The sequence below is a fragment of the Solanum pennellii genome, chromosome 5 (assembly GCF_001406875.1).
Source record: "Solanum pennellii chromosome 5, SPENNV200".
NCBI lineage: Eukaryota > Viridiplantae > Streptophyta > Magnoliopsida > Solanales > Solanaceae > Solanum > Solanum pennellii.
Window position 1 is genome coordinate 73490003 of NC_028641.1, and position 18248 is coordinate 73508250.

Here is an 18248-nt window from a genome sequence, read left to right on the forward strand (position 1 = left end):
GATCTTCGATTTTTTTATTTTCCAAAAAATTAAATTAAAAAGATTTATAGGGTTCCTTGATAATGGGGCTTAGTGTTTTCTTGTTGTTTTAATGGGTATGGATCTATGCCACTTATTCAGTTTGCACACTACTAAAATCCTTTGAAGTTTATTCTAAACTGCCTGCATTAATTATATTTGAGTAGAGTTCTTAAATTAAAAAAGAATTTTGTTGGACTTCAAAATTAAAAGAATTTAAATGTATGGAGAAATTGAAAGTATATTAAGAATTTGACATGGGGTCTTTTCAACATTTTTTAAATATTTGGAGTGGTATATAAATTTTGCCCTTTCAAAGTTAATTATTATTTTTTGGTACTTTAAATAATTTGATCGTTATTTTTAATTGTTATTTTGAACTTTATATTTTTCTTAAGAAATAATTAATATAAATGATTTATCACAATGCCCATATTAATTAATACAAGTTTCAGAGTTTGGAAAATAAACAATTAATATTGAGGACGAAATATGAAAATATATTAATATGTTCTTGATATATATGTTACACGGGATAAGTAAAAGTGAAAATATTTTAAGAATCTAAACAAGTAAAAGTGAATGGAGAAAAAAATAAACAGTGACCGAAAATATCTTCGATATCGAAATAACAAGTAATTTTCACTCGACATAAATTATATTTTTTTATATTACAATATGAGGCTAGCTAGCTATCTCTTAAAAAATATAGCATATTATGCCACTAAATTCCTACACAACTTATGCGATTAAGATATAGCACCATAAAATAATGGTATTAGCTACAAATTTTGTTGCAAATCCATCACTAATTCTTTCATGATTATTGTTGCAATTGAGTAAAATCGTGCAAATTAAACGCAATGAACGTTGATATAAATTGTATTGGTCATCAAACAACTATTAGAAACAAGAGATTTCAAATGATCGAGAGTTAACTCAAAGTCAAAACGTCTTTATAAATATTACATCAGTTGAAAAGCGTGAATGATATAGGAGATTGCGATAACCAATTCTGCTATTAATGAGGTGTTAGGCTGAATTTGATGTATAGCACAACCAAAAATGCTATAGGAACACCAAGAGTTAGAATTGATGTGACACGAATTGACTTAGGACAAAAATTAATTGATATAACTGATGTTGAATATTGTGAAAATTTTAGGAAGCATGTTGTGCAAGTTGAAAATGAAAATGTATCCAAGAACTAAACATTGATTGCATACATAAATTCAATTAATGGTTGGACCCTTTCGTTGAGGTATTGAAATAATTCTCAAAATAGTGGAAATGGTGTGACTGTAAATTTTAGGACAATGAGAAGAGACAAGATATTTGGTAATGTCTCAGGAGATCTATTATATTCGAATAATTTTGACGCTTTATTAAATACTACTGAAAAAAGGATAATATTGTGACTCCAACATTATGTATTTCTAAATTTGAAATATCTAAGATAATCACATTGAATACCTCGTTTCATAAAATCCCTTCTCAGTCTTAAGAGTAGTGTTGAATGCCTTGAATCTGTCAATTCTGTATGTTGGGCCCAAGCCTGTTAGGGCGTAGCTTAGCACTATATATAGACGCTATGGCAAACCCTATTCTGTAATTCTGTTCTTGCCTCTCCTTAATAAAACTGCTCTCCCTCTTCCCGTGGACGTAGCCAATTTATTGGTGAACCACGTAAATCTGTTGTCTTGTTTTTCGCGTTTATATTTTCTCGTATTATCTCGAATTTCGCACAACAAGTAGCTTGATTCCCATTCATAAGGTCAACAGAGAATGAGAATGATTTGGTGAAAGAAGAGCAGGTGTCATCATCTATTTTGAATAACAAATTAAGTTGAGAAGCTTCAGTATTCGTGCATAAATATGTTATTGCAAAGAAGAATAAGTCAAGGGCATTGGGGTCAAATACAATTGATTTGGATGAGAATTTTTTCGAAGACGAGGAAGATAATATGTTGGACATATGCTTTGATAGACTGACTAGAAAGATAATATATCACCAAGACAACAAAAAAGCGAAGGCGATCAAAGCAAAAACAAAACATATGGAAGGCAACATAATTAAGACAGAAAAATGACTGAGGAGTTTGTTTCAAGGTACCCATCGATGCGATAGGCAAATCAGAACCATATAACAATATCAATAGGTTTAACAAAATCTAATAAATCCTTAAAGAAGTTATGAATTATTAATTAATCACTACTTTAGCGACTTGACCAGTTATTGGAGATTCTAGATTATTCCATTTTCTCATGTTAGCAATGTACAATGATCAAATTAGATCATTTTCGTCTTTGTTGGATAGGTTCGATGAAAAAGAAGACAAAAGAAAAATATTTCAAGTTACTTTTGATGGACAATCATTTTTTTTAATTCATGCATTTGTACAAGAAAGTTTGAGGCTGCTAACTCAACCTTCTTCTTGGTTGTCATATTTTTGCATGATTTAAGCATCCTTATTAGAGCCTGTTTGGCTCTGCTTAAAAGCTGGTCAAACTGACTTAAAAGCTGGTTTTTAACTTATTTAATTGTTTGACAATACTCAAAATAACTTATTTTAAGTTAAAAAAAAACTTATTTTAAGCTAAAAGTTAAAAGCTGGGGTAGGGGTGCTTTTTTTTTTTTTAGCTTATAAGCTGTTTTAAGTTGACCACATTTTTACCTTTTTGCCCTTAATATTTTTATACAATCTCCAAATTACCCACATAACCCTAGCATCTCTTTCTTCCATTTTCCCCTTTTCACGTGTAGATGATAGACAATAATTATTAGTTTATTACTAATGAATGAAAATAAAATAAATCTTAAATCTTTCAAGTGATCTATTCAAATTATATATCTTTAAAATCTATAATAAGTTTATATTCCTCTTATAAATAATTTGGGATGAGAAAGAAATATGGGAATGATAGCAAAATATAATTATTTATGGCTGTAAAATATAAATTAATTAACTTTTATTATGTTAACAACTTTTAAGGGTATTTCAGACATTTTGATTTAAAAAGCTGTTTATCAGCACTTATTTGCCAAACACATCAACAACTTTTTTTTTAACTTCAGCACTTTTATCCAAACGCATAACTGCTTATTTTAAAAATAAGTTTCAGCACTTTCAAAAGTACTTTTTTAAAGCTGCTTTTATTAAGCCCATCCAAACGGGCCCTTAGTAATATCATTATAGAGTATTTACATACTCTATGCTGATAAAAAATACCTAGTTCTTTGTAACTCTTATATTTTTCATGTTTGTTAGTTAGTAGAGATTAATTAGCTCATTAGAATTAATAAGACAAGACCTATCCCAATTATTTGTATTTATCGCTATTGAGACCGCTAAACACTGTGTTTAATGGTAAAGTTACTCTAAAAAAAGTAAAAAGAAAAAAAAATTGTTCAAAACTAACGAAAATTTGTTGCTCAATAGGATCAACGATGAGTTATAAAATATATCCGTTGCTAAATTTTTATTTTTTTTAGTAATGTATAAGATCAATTCAAAACCTACAACTCATGTCGTAATAATCATAACTTAATTTTTATAAAACTTATATCGAGCGAGATAAAAATTTAATTTCAAAATCCACAATAAAATCTTTTGTTAATTTATCATTGTGAAACTTCATATATGAACAAGACGACAAACATTTAAGAATTTTTTTTTTACACTACATGCAATGTGTATCAAATTTTTTATATATATTTAGAACTAAAATTCGAAATATGTGATTAAAGAAAAAGCGATCTCATTCACTTTCTACCATCCATTAATGGTAGTTTGCTGTATTTCTAAAAGATAAAGTATTTAAAAATGTGAACAATATGTAAATTTTTTTCAAAATAAATAGAAATAATACGTTTTGTTAAACTATCACTATCAAAGAAATTCTATAATTTCCCCAAATGTTGGCCTATATATATACAATTTGTTCCCTTTGGACGTGACATAATTCCCAAAAGTCCAGGCACTACCAATTAAATTATGTACCAATCTAATTACCTCTATTATCAACTCAATAAAACTATATATTAAGTGACTATCGTTTTCAAATTAGTTAAAAATCATGAAATTAATCTATGTAATTTAACTAATTAAATGATTCCAAACAATTCAATTCAAATCAAATGTGTAGCTTACACTTGCAGCATTAATTAATTATTTGACCTTTTCATGTAATCAGAGACTTAAGTAATTAATTATCGCCAATTTCCCATGCAAACAGAACAGAAAAACAGAAACGAAACTTACAAATTCTTTGACCACATTTGCAAATTTATGTTCCATTTTTATATTATTTTAAAAAGTATTAATCTAATTTAATTTGATACAAAATTTTAAAAAATAAAAGACACTTTTCAATATTATAATCTTAAATTAAAGTTATATCAAATTCATTAAAATGTCTTTTAATTTTTTGACATTCAGTATGTCACACTGAGAATTGAAATTAAAAAATTATCAAAAGAAAAACAATTTCTTTTTTTTTTAAAATACAGACTAAAAAAGAAATATGTCATTTTCTTTAAATATTAATATAACATGACAATAAATGTGAGATATTTAGTATCCAATAAAATTTGTCATATAATATTAAAATTAAGCTAAACTAAAAAAATTTGAATTTTGGACTAACATGAGGAATAAATGTATAGTATAGCATTAATGAAAGAGTTTGGACTTTAGGAGAGGGCACTTCAATCGGCATGATAGACAAGTGTGATAATGGAGATGAATATGACATGAGTTCAAATAGTGTACTTCAAAATATTTTTGAGTTGAGGTCCACAATTCTTTTTGTTTTATTAAATTGGTATATTAGATAACATTTATATTGAAATTTAATTAAATTTTTAATTATATATGAGAAGTTCAATTTTAAAATCATGTTTAATTGAAGATTTTAAAAAAAAAACCCTAATAGAAATGAACCTTACTATTGGGGGTAAGGGGTCACCAACACACAATAATCTTACAAAAATGTATACATATATTCAATATACTTTTATATTAGTTATTCTTTTCATTCTAATTTTTTTTGTTTTTGTAAATTTTTAATTCTATTTCTTTTAATCTTATAATTTTAAATATATAAAGTACATATTTATCTATTTTTAAATTGATACACCTATTAAGCAGGGGCGGACTTACGTTGGGTCATCCAAAATCCATCGGTAAAAAAATATAGGATTTATATTAGGTAAATTTTCTGTATTTCTGTAGATGTATATACTTTGAAACCCTCAATAATAAATAAAAATAGATGGCTCAGTAGCAAGACCCCTGAATATTAAGCTGGACGCCCCTAGTTTGATTCCCTGTAAGGGTCTCATTTCGAAAGACTTATTTACATGTTTATACTTTTATTTTTCGAACCTCCTGAACGAAAATCCTGGTCCACCACTGCTATTATGAAAATAATGATTGATATAGTGAGTCTACAATTTTATCCTTGTTAATTATGAAGTAGATGCACTAAAAACTTAAAAATTTCAAAAAAAAATTATTTTTTTCAAAATAATAAATTGAGGATATAATAAGTCTTTTTTTTTAAATTCTTTCTTGATTTGTTAAACTTTTAAAACTAACACTTAAAATCTATTAAAAATTATATTATCATAAGTTACATCTATTTAATCGAAACAAATCATAATTTAAATATCTAAACAAATTTTAAACTCATGTTACGACAAAGTTAGAGAAAAAATGTAAATGAAAAATGAAATTTGAGTTTGCCAGCTTTTAACCCCAGAAATTTTTACTTCCCAACGAAATAAAAATTATCCAGCAGCCCGGGTTATTCGGGAACTTGTTTCAGACATATTTTCTTTTCTCCACTGCCAAAAGTCATTTAAATATTAATTTTAACTTATTATAAAATATTATTATTATTTTTAATTCAAATGACCATCCTCAAATCGATATAGTTACATTGCCATTATTGTCTATTAATCAACTATCATATTACTCCTATTAATTATAAATAATATTAAAACATTAAAAGTAAATTGTATTTAATAAGAAAAAAAATAGCATAAAATAATAACTTAGTATGCTTAATTTTTAAAATAATTAATTAAATCATTCTAAATTAAATGTGAGTTATTAATTTTATATCTAAACTGTTAATAATTTTAAAAATTACTTTTTTATTTAACTATCTAAATTTAAATACATCAAATTTTATAACATAAGTAAATTACACTTTTATATATATATATATATATCCTTTTTTGGTTTCTTTTTTTAGAAGTGCTAAATGGTCAATAAATTTAGTCAGAATTTGGTCAATTTCTTTTTAAAATTATAATATATTTTTATTTAAAATAAATTAATTTTTTTTCTATTTTTAATAAAAGGTATTAAAAATAAGAGGGTAAAAATGTTTTTAAAAAAATAAGATTACATAGAAAAATTTCATTCTGATTAAATTTTGACAAAGTTTTCTGACCAAAAAGATTTACTTTTTTTTATTAATAGTATTTATTTTAAATAAAAGGTATTAAAAATAAAAGAGTAAAAATGTTTTTAAGAAAATAAAATTACATAGAAAAATCTCATTCTGATCAAATTTTGACTAAATTTTCTTCTTCTTTTTATTAATAGTCTCATATTCATTCAAGAATTAAAGATTATATTTTGTAGATATAGCTAAATTTAATTAGTTAAATGAAATAAAAATAATTTATATTAAATTTAAAACTATTTATATATATAATGAACAAGTAAAAATGAACGGACATAGTGACGAAGTATATTCTCTGTGTTTAATTTAAAAATTGAAGTGCATCCCTCTGATTTTACGCTGGACGTGGCAGATGAAACCGCCCTTTTCTCCTATTATATACCTCCACATTTCTTCACTTAATTTTTTGTCCTTAACCAAATATTTCTACTACTTTAATTTGTGCATGCTTTTCAATCCTTTTTTTAGTCAAACAAGAACCAAAAATGTGTTTACACACACACTAATCCAAAATAAATCTACTTTTTTTTTCTTTTTTAACATTCAATAAATATGGCTCCAGAAAATAATAACTGGTTATCTTTTTCTTTATCTTCAATGGAAATGCTAAACTCATCATCTTCTTCTTCGTCTTCTATGCTTCAATCGAATGCTCCTTCTGCTCCAACTCATCAATACTATTTTGCTGATAACTTCTACCCACATGGTAAGGTCTTTTCTGTCGTTAATCAAAAGTCTCGAGTTTAAATTTTCACATTTTTTATTAGCATTTGATGTGAATCTGAGTTAGTCGAACACGGAGAATAAATGAATTTATTTTGTTGAATAGTGAAAGTATTGCTTCCGGAATTTCTGTATTTGTTGATGAGAAAGAAGTAATTGAAAAAAAAGTAAGAAAAAGACAAAAGAAAATGCAACCATGTGGTCTTATATTACGGTTACTGCTATTTTTGTCAAATATCTTTCATCACTTTAGTACCAGAAAATTGTTTCCCCAAATTAAAAAAATAAAATTAAAAACATCCATTTTTTATTTTTATTTTTGCTTAGCTATGAATTTAGAAAATAAATAAATAAATCTAGTTATTTAAATTTTTTTTCTGAAATTTGTTCTGCAGGATGGATGAATGTTCCTAAAACACATGAATTGATGTATTCAGGAGATGAAAAACAAATATATCATCCGAATGTATTTATCGATTCACAAATAATCCAACACCACCACCACCACCCACCGCCGAAGCTCGAAGATTTCTTCGGCGGTGCAACGGAGACTCAGGACTCATCGTCGTTAACTCACATCTACGACCACCACCACCACGGCGGCGGTGCTGCCGCCGGTGACGGTGGGTACTTCAACAATGGACAACAAGATGTTAATCATAATTATTCAATAGCGGTCGGTGGTTTTCAAACTTTGCCGACGAATTCGGGATCGGAAGTTGATGATTCACAGGTTATGGGGAGTGAGTTTGCTACTGAGTCCAGTAATGAGATGGGTTATCCTCCGATAATTACTTTGGGGGTTAATAATAATAATAATAATAATACAAATTCTGAAAAAGCTATAGTTACTGCGGTTAATTCCGAGAGTTGTAAGAAAATTACTGATACTTTTGGTCAAAGAACTTCTATTTACAGAGGGGTAACAAGGTAATTTCCTTTTATGTATTTAAAATCATTAGTTATGAAATTAGTTTAGTTTTAGTATTAATGTTTTTTTTTTCAGGCATAGATGGACAGGAAGATATGAAGCTCATCTATGGGATAATAGTTGTAAAAGAGAAGGTCAAGCAAGAAAAGGGCGTCAAGGTAAATGTTCCTTCGATTTGTTTGTCTGATTTTGATTCACGTTGACTCATTTTTTTTTTTGAATTATATGATTTTTACCCTTCATATTTGTGATTTAATGAGAAAGGATTATTGAATTGTACTTACTCACTTCTAAATGATTTTGACTTAGTTGATATTTATATCTAAGATACGCGTTCTTTGTAACATAATACATGTGAATCAAGTATAATGTGTGTATATTTGTTTAGTTTGGTGCGTCTATATAAGTCAAACTTAACGATATATATTAAATAAAATCAAGTTTAAGAACACATTTATATATTATATCGAAGAAAAATGACAACTGTGAGTCTGATAAAGAATACAATTGCATGCAATTTAAGAACTTTAATATGGTAAGAATTTTTTCTTTGAAAGAAACACAGGCTTTTATGATGATTGATTGATTGATTGCTGGTATCTAAATGTACAACTTGTACTCTTTTTTTGTTTTTTTCTTCAAATTTTTACAACTGATGAACAGCTTGGCCGCCAATTTGTTCATTTTTTTCAGAGAGTACGTATGGGTTTTTATTGTATTCTCTTATTTATTTTTCTGACTATTTCTGAAAAATACTTATCTTGTCAAATCTTAAAACAAAGATTTTAAATATTGTCCATCAGTTATTCATTTTCTTCAACATATATTTATTTGGTAGCATTTTTTCAAATTTACCACGTGCATACTCAGCTAGTCTAAAGCCTGAAAACTAGCTTGCTTTCAATATTTTCAAGTCTTGGGAATATAATATCTAATATCTGCGTTGATGGGAGGTAACATATTTCCCGTGGAATTGACTCATGTTGTAAAAGTTGACTAGTAATATATCGATTAAGACGAGTAACATATTTGTATTGTTAGTGTATATAAATAAATTTTTAGAATTTAAAAGAGGTACCTTTTTTAAAAAAAAAAATGTAGTTATGGATTCATACTTGGACATGTATATATATAGTTGATATTGATCATGTAGCGCACGGACCTACAAGCTATGTTGTTCAGACTCTTTAAAATTATCTACCAGTGTTTGGGGGGATTCTCCAAAAGTAGCGTATATTTGGAGAATGTGACATCGTAAGTGAAGAGTCTATGCAACTTAGCTACAAATAGTGGATTAGACAACTCTAGTTCTAGTTGTTCAAGTAGCATGTTGGCACTTGAGAGTCGTTTGGCTATCGGTTGATATACTAATAATTGTGTTAGAGCAACGTTGGGTGCAACCCTTTCTTGGATCTCGTGTGAACGTGGAATGCTTTATGTAGCCACCTTATTAATAATATATAAGTTACAAATTGTTTGCGTTCATAATTCCACACGAGTCATAATCAAATTAAAAACATAGTGGGAACAACTTATTTTTACTTTTTTCTTTGTCTTGGCTAGACATGTCAATATCTTTGCTTAAATCACATGTAGAAATTCAAATGTTTAAAGCTTTTATCTTCTCTATACGCATGCACCTTGCTTTATCTTTTTTTTAATTTTTCTGTGTTTTACACTTTTTATGCTAAATTTTGACTATGTTGCAAGCTGATTTCTAATATGATTATCTCACTTTTTTTCCCTTTTATCTGCGTGGTTGCTTTCGGCTAAACTCAAAATTCTGGATCCGTTCTGCAGTGTACTTAGGTAAGTAATTGCCTCAATATTTAGTTCTATTTTTTTTTTTTTCGGTTTCTATAAAATTTTGGATTTTTAATAATGAAATAGGTGGATATGACAAGGAGGACAAAGCAGCAAGATCTTATGACTTGGCAGCTCTAAAGTATTGGGGTACAACAGCCACAACCAATTTTCCTGTAATATACTACACGCTTTTATCGTATGGTCAATTCAATTACTTGCACTAAAAGTTACATATTCTTTGAATGATATGTTCGAGTTTTAGTTTTAACTAAACTGATATATTTTCCAGGCTTCCGATTATACCAAAGAAATAGAGGAAATGAAGCACATGACGAAGCAAGAATTCATCGCCTCCCTAAGAAGGTGCACGAGCTTTTCCCTTTACATACCACGTTGTTGTGTTACTTTCATATGGTATCGGTATTAATTCTCTATAGGAACTTTGTACATTGATATCAGGAAAAGTAGTGGTTTCTCGAGAGGAGCTTCTATGTATCGCGGTGTGACAAGGTCTGAATTTTTTTTTTTGAAGCAACTGAATAGTACTACTACTCATTTTGTCGTGTAATATCTAATCGTGTCATATACGGAGCGAGCAAGATCAATGTTCGTTCCATTTTATGAGCCGTGTTGATTGACTAGTGATGAACTTTTGCAGGCATCATCAACAAGGCCGATGGCAAGCAAGAATTGGCCGTGTAGCAGGGAACAAGGATCTGTACTTGGGAACATTCGGTAACTATAATAATCTCTTTCGATTCATTTCTTGCATTATCCGTTAAAGCTATGAAGCTCTAATATGTCGCGAAATAGCTCGTAGCTAATAGAGTTTTCTGCTAATCGGTCATTAGATAGGATTAACGATTGATATCCGTTTAGCAATAGGAGGGAGTTGTCCATCGTTAATTTAGCGATTTTTCTAAATCATTGCAGCTACAGAGGAGGAAGCAGCAGAAGCATATGACATAGCAGCAATCAAATTCAGGGGATTGAATGCAGTGACAAATTTCGAGATGAATCGATACGACGTTGAGGCCATCATGAAGAGTTCACTCCCGATAGGCGGAGCAGCCAAACGCTTGAAAATCTCTCTTGAATCGGAGCAGAAACAGTCATTGAACGACAACTACCAGCAGACTCTACACAACAGTATCAACAATAGCAGCAGCAATAACAGCATCAATTTCGGGGCGATTTCCCCTGTTTCAGCTATCCCCTGTGGACTGCCATTCGACGCGAACCAACCTTATTACCACCACAGCTTCTTCCCACACCTCCAGTACTCGAGCAACGACGGTGGTGCTTCTGATCATACTTCAGGTACAATGCCATTGCTCCCACCACCCGCGGAGATCTTCATTTGGCCTCATCAGTCGTATTAGATCAGCGCGTTTAGCGTATTTGTTTAGGCTAATTAAAAATTAACTGACTTTGCAAAAAAAAAAAAGAAGTGTTAGCGTTGGCTATGATTAACAAATATGTAGAAGGTGAAAATATTGTAAAGTATCTTATCTTCAGCAGTTGCAGTAGTAGATGCATATGTTGATTTAGGTACTTAGTGTCGCGGACTTAGAGTTTCACTAACGCTCCGTGCTGGTCTTGGGGAATTATTATTGCAAACTCTTGTGGGAAAATTTTGTTTTTTTTGGCTTCCTTCATATTATAGAGTTGCTATTAGTATTAACGTATATTATTTTGTTGAATTTTTTGTGGTATTATAGATTTGACAGCAAAGTAAGATATATAGTTATATACCTGCCTTTCTACTTTTGAAATTTCATCCGTTTGATCATAAAAATTATGTGACACAACAAAATTAAGCCATTTATTTATGTGAAATAGCGATAATTTAAGAAAATTACATAATATAATGACAATTTGGTTTTATAGAATATTTGCATGAATCAAATTGTGTATCTTGAAGGGAATAAGTTAAGAGTGATTTTATCAGTGTATTGAAAATAAAACGATAATAGACTTAAAGTCTCGTAAAAAAAGAGTGAAATATTTATGTCTCAATCTAAATATTAATTATCTATTATATTTTTTAGCTATAATTTGTGGTATAAACAATTTCTCTTTTCTTAGTTTGACAAAATATGAATAAAATTTTAGTTGTTAGTAACATTTGACCTGTCAGCCTAAGATTAGAAAATTAAAGAAAAAATAAATCGAAACTGCGAAGTTGACCTATTACGTGATATTTTTCAGTTTTATCTAAATTATGCAAATTTTGATATATAAAGTTGCCCTTCGTTTTATCATATTTACCTAAAAAGGTATTGATTTATAATATTTTTATATAATTTTAAAATATCTTAATTTTGATTTTAAATTTGAAAAATAATTCAATTTAACTTTTAAAATGAGAATAATTAATTCTGGAGAAGCGAGAAAATGTTATGAAAATTGAGATAGACCGATGATTGTTATTATTCTTACAGAATTCAAATAATTTATTTATCCTTTTCAATGATCAAGAGTGAAATTATTACTTAATCAGCACTAATTATATGTTATTTTGAAAAATTAAGATATAGCTAATTATTATTTCTTACATGTATATACTTAATAAGCATGGAGAGAGATTTCATGTACAGAAAAGGAAAATAATTGAGATAAAAAAACAAATAAGGATAATGTAGTCAAATTTATTCTTTTGGTTAATTTTATTGAGAATCATGTTTAAAAAAAATACCATGATAAGTAAAATAGATTAAAGAGAGTAATAATTAATTCATGAATTCCTTAACTATATTTATGAAATCAAAATTAATCGATGTAATAATAAATCCACTTGTGTTCATATTCCTACTAATTTATATCATTATTATTCTACATTATGTTCAAATCTATTATTAGTTGATATTTATTATATTCAAATTTACAATGCTCAAATCTATTATTTGTTAAAAACTTTTCCAAAATTAATTTCATAAAATTATGCCCCATATTTAAAATATTAATTCAGATTATATTGAGTGTTAGAAAAATTGAAAAAATAGGAAAAATCTTAATGTTATGATTCCACACTCCATTAAGATGTTCAAATTAAGTAATTAAATAAAAAAAATTCTGGTGTTTTCATTTCTACTATTTCCTTCATTATTTTTCTATATTAATCTACTAATTCTTACAATTTTTTTTTATATATATATATAAATCTAATAATTCTTATTATCACTATTTTATATAAATCCACTCTATAAATTAAGACCTCCATTCTCTCTCCTTGTTACTTTTTCTAATGTATAATAACCATGAAAGAAAAAAAAGTATATGAAAATTTTGCCTCTCTAAATATTTCATCATCACAAAACCTTCATTTCACTAAAGAAAATATTAGAAATCAATTGACACATGATGGTAATGATGATCCCAAGCAAGAGAGGAAGTTAGTGGAGGAATTAGAGAAAATAACTAAACACAAATTCAAGAATCTCGATTTGTTACATTAAGGTTTTACTCATTTGTCCTTTTAAGAAAATTGCGAATCATACGAGGGATTGAGATCTAGAACATTATTTTAGACCTCACACCTTAAAATCTCTTAAATTTTGTGCTCACTCAAACTTCACTATTCTAAATATGTTAATAACATTGAAGCAATTTTTTTATTATCCTGATTTGTCTTCCGAGATGCTAACAAAATTGAGAGGAGCAAATGTGGATACTGAAAAACTTGCTAGAGTCGCTATCAAATATAATTTACACAACCACTTGCGTCACAAAAAGCCTTTACTTAAAAGGACAAGTACATTTCAATCGATTCAATTCATTTGTACATTAGAAGTATTATATTATTGAAATAATTTTTATACATATTATATGTGTTTATTATTTGATACTCAATCAGTCAAAATACATTACATAAATTTATTTTTCGCAAATAGAAGAATTCAAAGAAGTTATATTAGAGTACCCATTGCATTCACTAGGTCTCATTGATCCCCCTAAAGTTCTTGCAGACCTAGTTGAATCTTTGATTGGTGCTATCCATAGTGACTCTAATTGCTTAGATACAACTTGGCAGGTATAATTTAATTTTAAATAATGAAAAAATACATAAGTATCCCCTTAACTTATGCTTGAAATTTCAGAACACACTTATACTATATTAAGATTCTATTATCCTTTGAACTTATTTTATAAATAATTTTCAGCCTACGTGGACCTTAGTATAGTATAAGTGCGTCTCTGACATTTCAGACATATATTAAGGAGTTACTTGTGCATTTCCCATACATAATTTATGCAATTTTTATTTCTTTATTCTTCGCGATCTCTAATTAATAATGAGATAATACTATGTTTGTTTTGATGATAGGTGGTAAAAAATTTGTTACAACCTCTAATTACTCCAGAAAAACTCGAGGTTAATCCGATCACAAAACTTTACCAGTTATGTCAAAAGAACGGATTGAAGATAAAATTTGTTGATCAATGGGAGAGATTGACGTTTTTGTTGATGGAAGGGAAAAAAAAATATAGAGCTGCAAACAATGCATATGAACAAGTAGTCCAGAATTTGAGTTATTAGTTATGATGATGATCAACCTTTGTTATATAAAACACGAAGATAGAAATGTTATGTCAAAAATGTTTACTGTTTTATTGTTTACGAAATTTATGTGTCTATGATTGCTGCTACATTGTGTTACATGACAAAAGGTGAAATTGTTTATCTGAATTCGAAATAAAAAAACAGGATTCTACAATGGTGCACCAGCCCAGAGTGTTTTTCTATTGTTTTGGAAGGAGGAAAAGACGGAACGCCTTTGCTTCTTCGGTTTAGTTCCAAATATGAATGATCTCAATGGAATGGCTCCTCCAGCTGAGTTATTAACTTGTTGTGGATTTCCACCAGCAAGTCCATACTCTTTCTCTAACTTTGTTACTGTCTTTTCGACGTCTAATTGAAGTGTATTTATATGATCGACACCCGCTTCAAGTTCCTTTTTAACCTTTGTGTTTTCTTGTTTCATGTTTAACACTTCACCTTGAAATTTGGCAGCTTGATGACTACTGAATCTTATCTCGTCTTCTTCAACTCCGTCTTTTAAAGCTTTTGTGATCTCCTCTTGAATTCTGCATAATGTAGAAGACCTACGTTTCATTTCGTCTTTCAAAGGGACCGTTTGTTTTAACCATACTGCTAACTCGTTTTGGATTTCCCTCATGTGTTTATATATAGGCCTGATTTCTGATTTCATGTCTGTATTGGTATTGTTTCCCTCTTCGACTTCTTTCTCTCTTACTTTCAATATTTCACTCTGTAAATCTTGGACTGTTGTCTTGAATTTTTGGATTTGATGAAATGTTGAGCTGAATCTTAACCAGAACTCTAAGTTTTCGTCTAGTATTGCATCAATTTCTAGCCGGAACTTCTCCTCAAAGGGTGAACGAGATGTATGTTCATCGATCATAGTATTGTCTTGATCCTTATGGTTATCTTTGTCCTCTGTCTCAGCCACGTCCTCGGATTTTTTTAAGCTTTGATCATCTGAAGGATCGGATGCTGCTTGTTTCTCTGATGGCTCTAGCGCTTTGCTTTCAGTTACATTATCTCCTTGAAGAGCGTTTAGTTTCCCTCGTAGGCTGTTGATCTCTTCGTCTCTCTTTGCAATTGCAGTTTTAAGCTCTCTCATTTGCAATGTGACCTCGAATTCGGTGTCCCTATCTTTCTTCTCCTTCTCACTCAGCTTCTTCTTGACATCCTTATAATTCCTTAGAACTGTCGTATATTCTTCTACCAGAGTCTTTTCCCTATCCTCTAACCGACTTGACAACTCCTGCCAGTTAGGCTCGTCGCCTTTCTCCTCATCTTCGTGTGATAGTTCCTTATTTTCAACTTGTGTTGGTTCCAAATGTTTGGAATTGGAATGACTTTTTGTGGTTTCGGTAACTTCCCCTTCTTTATCACTAACAATTTTGAGTGAAGATTCTTCTTTTCTAACTTGTTGATGTTCTGTTTTCGAGATAACTTCACTTGCATTTTGATGAACTTGTTGTTTTCTTGGCTCTTCTTGAGACTTGACTATAACAACGGATGATTCCTCTTCGTCTTGGACCTCCTCATCCGGTTTCACACTACTCAATTTCTCAGCTAAACAGTTGAGACTCGTACGAGCTGTGGTAAAGTATGTCTGGAAGCTACTGTTTTGATATTCGACATCTTTGTTAAGGTTTTGGATACTATGCAACTTGTCCTCCATATCCATCACACTGATTTTGAGATTCTGTTTACTGTCATCGTCTGTCAACGGTTCCTTATCGTCTTCCAAATCATGAATTTGTGATTGGAGGTCATCGCCTTCTGATCTTACTCTATCGATAAGAACAGTTTGAGCTGAAACTGCTGTCTCCAGGCTAACTATTTCACTCACGAGCTCATCGATTTTCTCTGCTAGTTCTGTCACCGTTAATGATGACATTGAGCTCGTGTCAAATTGCTCCTTAATCTTATCCTGCAATGACTCAATCTCTTTGCTTAGTTCTTGACTTAAGCTCTGAGATTTAGCTGCTTCTTTATCTGCATTATCTTTCTTTGTTTCATCAATTTGATCACCAAGGTGCTTATGCTTGAAAGACTTTAGTTTCTTACTAACATCTTCAATTTTCTCGAATTCTTTAATCGCGTCTCTTGTTGATCTTTCTTGTTTCTCCTGGAGCTGAGCTAAGGTTTCTTGACATGTTTTTAGTGCTGCTTCAGCCATCAATGTACGCGCATCATTATCATCAATAACACGTCCCTCGCCAAATTCATCCTCTAGTTTACATATCTTTTGTTGTTTTTCAATGATTTGGTTTTCAATTCCCTTGTACTTTGAAAGACCAGATTCATAAGAACTCTTCACAAACTCTTTCACAGTCTGCAAAGCTAAGATATCCTTTTGAAGCTTATCGATTTCATCAAGAGCTTCGTTCTTTTGCAGCCCCGACTTTGGAACTTTTTTACTTGTATCTATCTGTTTAGATGACTTCTTGCCCTGCAACTTCTTTGAAGCTGATGTTATAAGTCCTTTCAACTGTTTGATTGGAGCTTTTGGAACCTTTGGAACGTTTGATCCGCTTGATGTGGGAATTTGTGGAGTGATCTTTGGAGTTTTAGGGGCGCCATATTCGTCCTCCTCTTCCATTGCTAGTTGAATTTGTTCGGGGAAAACAGCAGCGATGGTGTTGTTTGCAGCCTGCAATTCCTTCGATAAATGATCATATCGTTCAGCTAAAGATCGATAAGCACGATATGATTCTTCCACAAAGTTTATCAGCTCTGGCCTTTTCTTGTAGTACATTTCTGCTCTTTTAGCAAATGAATCTCCATCCTCTTCAATGAGCTTAACCACACTCTCCACCTTCTCTTGCATATCTATATAAGCATAACAATGTACAATCTAGTCATCATTGAGGAAGTGTTGTAAAACATAATTTCAAATATATGACTATTTGACCTTTGTGTTACGTTGTCGTTCGAGTCAGCTTATGCGCATATAAACTATTCTATTAACTACTTGTTATCTCTCACCAACATATGACTCGACTCTGAACCCTATATTGTATTGTGTTGCACCTTTGTATTCGTCACAAAATGCTATAACTTAGACAAAAACAACTACCACCTTAATAACAAACAATTTAAGGTCAGCTTTATAAATCTTGACTTATATAAGTATCAAGTGACTCTGGTTTGAACCATATTTTGTATTGTGTTGCACTCTTTGTATTAGTCAAAGAATGCCATACCTTAGATAATAATAGCAACTTCCACATTAATTAATAATAATTTGGGATCGACTATATGAATCTTGACAGACACATGTTATAGAATATATTTAATATCACATATCTTTCTTTTTTTTAAAAAAAAATAATAAAAATTATTCCTTTTTTCATGTAAATATTTTGTACCTTGAAGGCTTTGTTCAAGCCATTTGGATTGTTTGGTCCTAATGTGGCTAGCTGCCCACCATGAATATGCATTACTTGCTGCTCTTTGTAACATCTTGTTATTTCTTGATACTTCCTCTTTTCCACTATATATAATCAAGAGGAAGAGTTTTTTTTTTAAAAAAAAAATAAAATATATAAAAATAACTAAAACTCAAAATTGCATCTTGTCAATTCTTGATCTTTCATCTAAATATCTTAAGAAGAGGAAAAGTTTCAAATTGAAAAAAAAAAAATTGAAACAAAATTTCATCTTGATCCTTCCTCTTTTTCAACAAAAAAACAACAATATGTTATAAAGAGGAATGATTTCAAGTTGGGAGAAAAAAAAAACTCAAAAATTGAA

General features: G+C 29.8%; 3 protein-coding genes across 3 annotated transcripts; 2 read left to right on the plus strand and 1 right to left on the minus strand.

Annotated features, from left to right (window-relative positions):
- Positions 1-6842: 6842 nt before the first annotated feature.
- Positions 6843-11658, plus strand: LOC107019150 (AP2-like ethylene-responsive transcription factor AIL6). Its single transcript, XM_015219723.2, has 9 exons — positions 6843-7201; positions 7614-8148; positions 8225-8307; positions 9950-9958; positions 10040-10128; positions 10245-10318; positions 10415-10465; positions 10614-10690; positions 10889-11658. The coding sequence occupies exons 1-9, from the start codon at positions 7048-7050 to the stop codon at positions 11335-11337; spliced, it is 1521 nt and encodes a 506-aa protein (XP_015075209.1). The 5' UTR covers positions 6843-7047; the 3' UTR covers positions 11338-11658.
- Positions 11659-13215: 1557 nt separating this feature from the next.
- On the plus strand, positions 13216-14495 carry LOC107019760 (ribonuclease 3-like protein 3). Its single transcript, XM_027916898.1, is given in 4 exon segments — positions 13216-13466; positions 13534-13709; positions 13849-13988; positions 14283-14495. Coding segments are annotated over 4 exon segments (780 nt in total).
- Positions 14496-14543: 48 nt separating this feature from the next.
- Positions 14544-18248, minus strand: LOC107019960 (kinase-interacting protein 1-like). The gene is made up of 2 exons (XM_015220309.2): positions 17864-18248; positions 14544-17324 (listed from the first exon to the last, which is right to left on the minus strand). The coding sequence occupies exons 1-2, from the start codon at positions 17955-17957 to the stop codon at positions 14668-14670; spliced, it is 2751 nt and encodes a 916-aa protein (XP_015075795.1). The 5' UTR covers positions 17958-18248; the 3' UTR covers positions 14544-14667.

Coding starts and splice junctions, on each gene's coding strand:
- LOC107019960 (XM_015220309.2), bottom strand. CDS start 17,957: ATGTTACAAAGAGCAGCAAGTAATGCATATTCATGGTGGGCAGCTAGC. Junction 17,325..17,863: donor GCTTGAACAAAGCCTTCAAG/GTACAAAATATT, acceptor ATGCTTATATAG/ATATGCAAGAGAAGGTGGAG.
- LOC107019150 (XM_015219723.2), top strand. CDS start 7,048: ATGGCTCCAGAAAATAATAACTGGTTATCTTTTTCTTTATCTTCAATG. Junction 8,149..8,224: donor ATTTACAGAGGGGTAACAAG/GTAATTTCCTTT, acceptor TTTTTTTTTCAG/GCATAGATGGACAGGAAGAT. Junction 10,129..10,244: donor CAGCCACAACCAATTTTCCT/GTAATATACTAC, acceptor TATATTTTCCAG/GCTTCCGATTATACCAAAGA.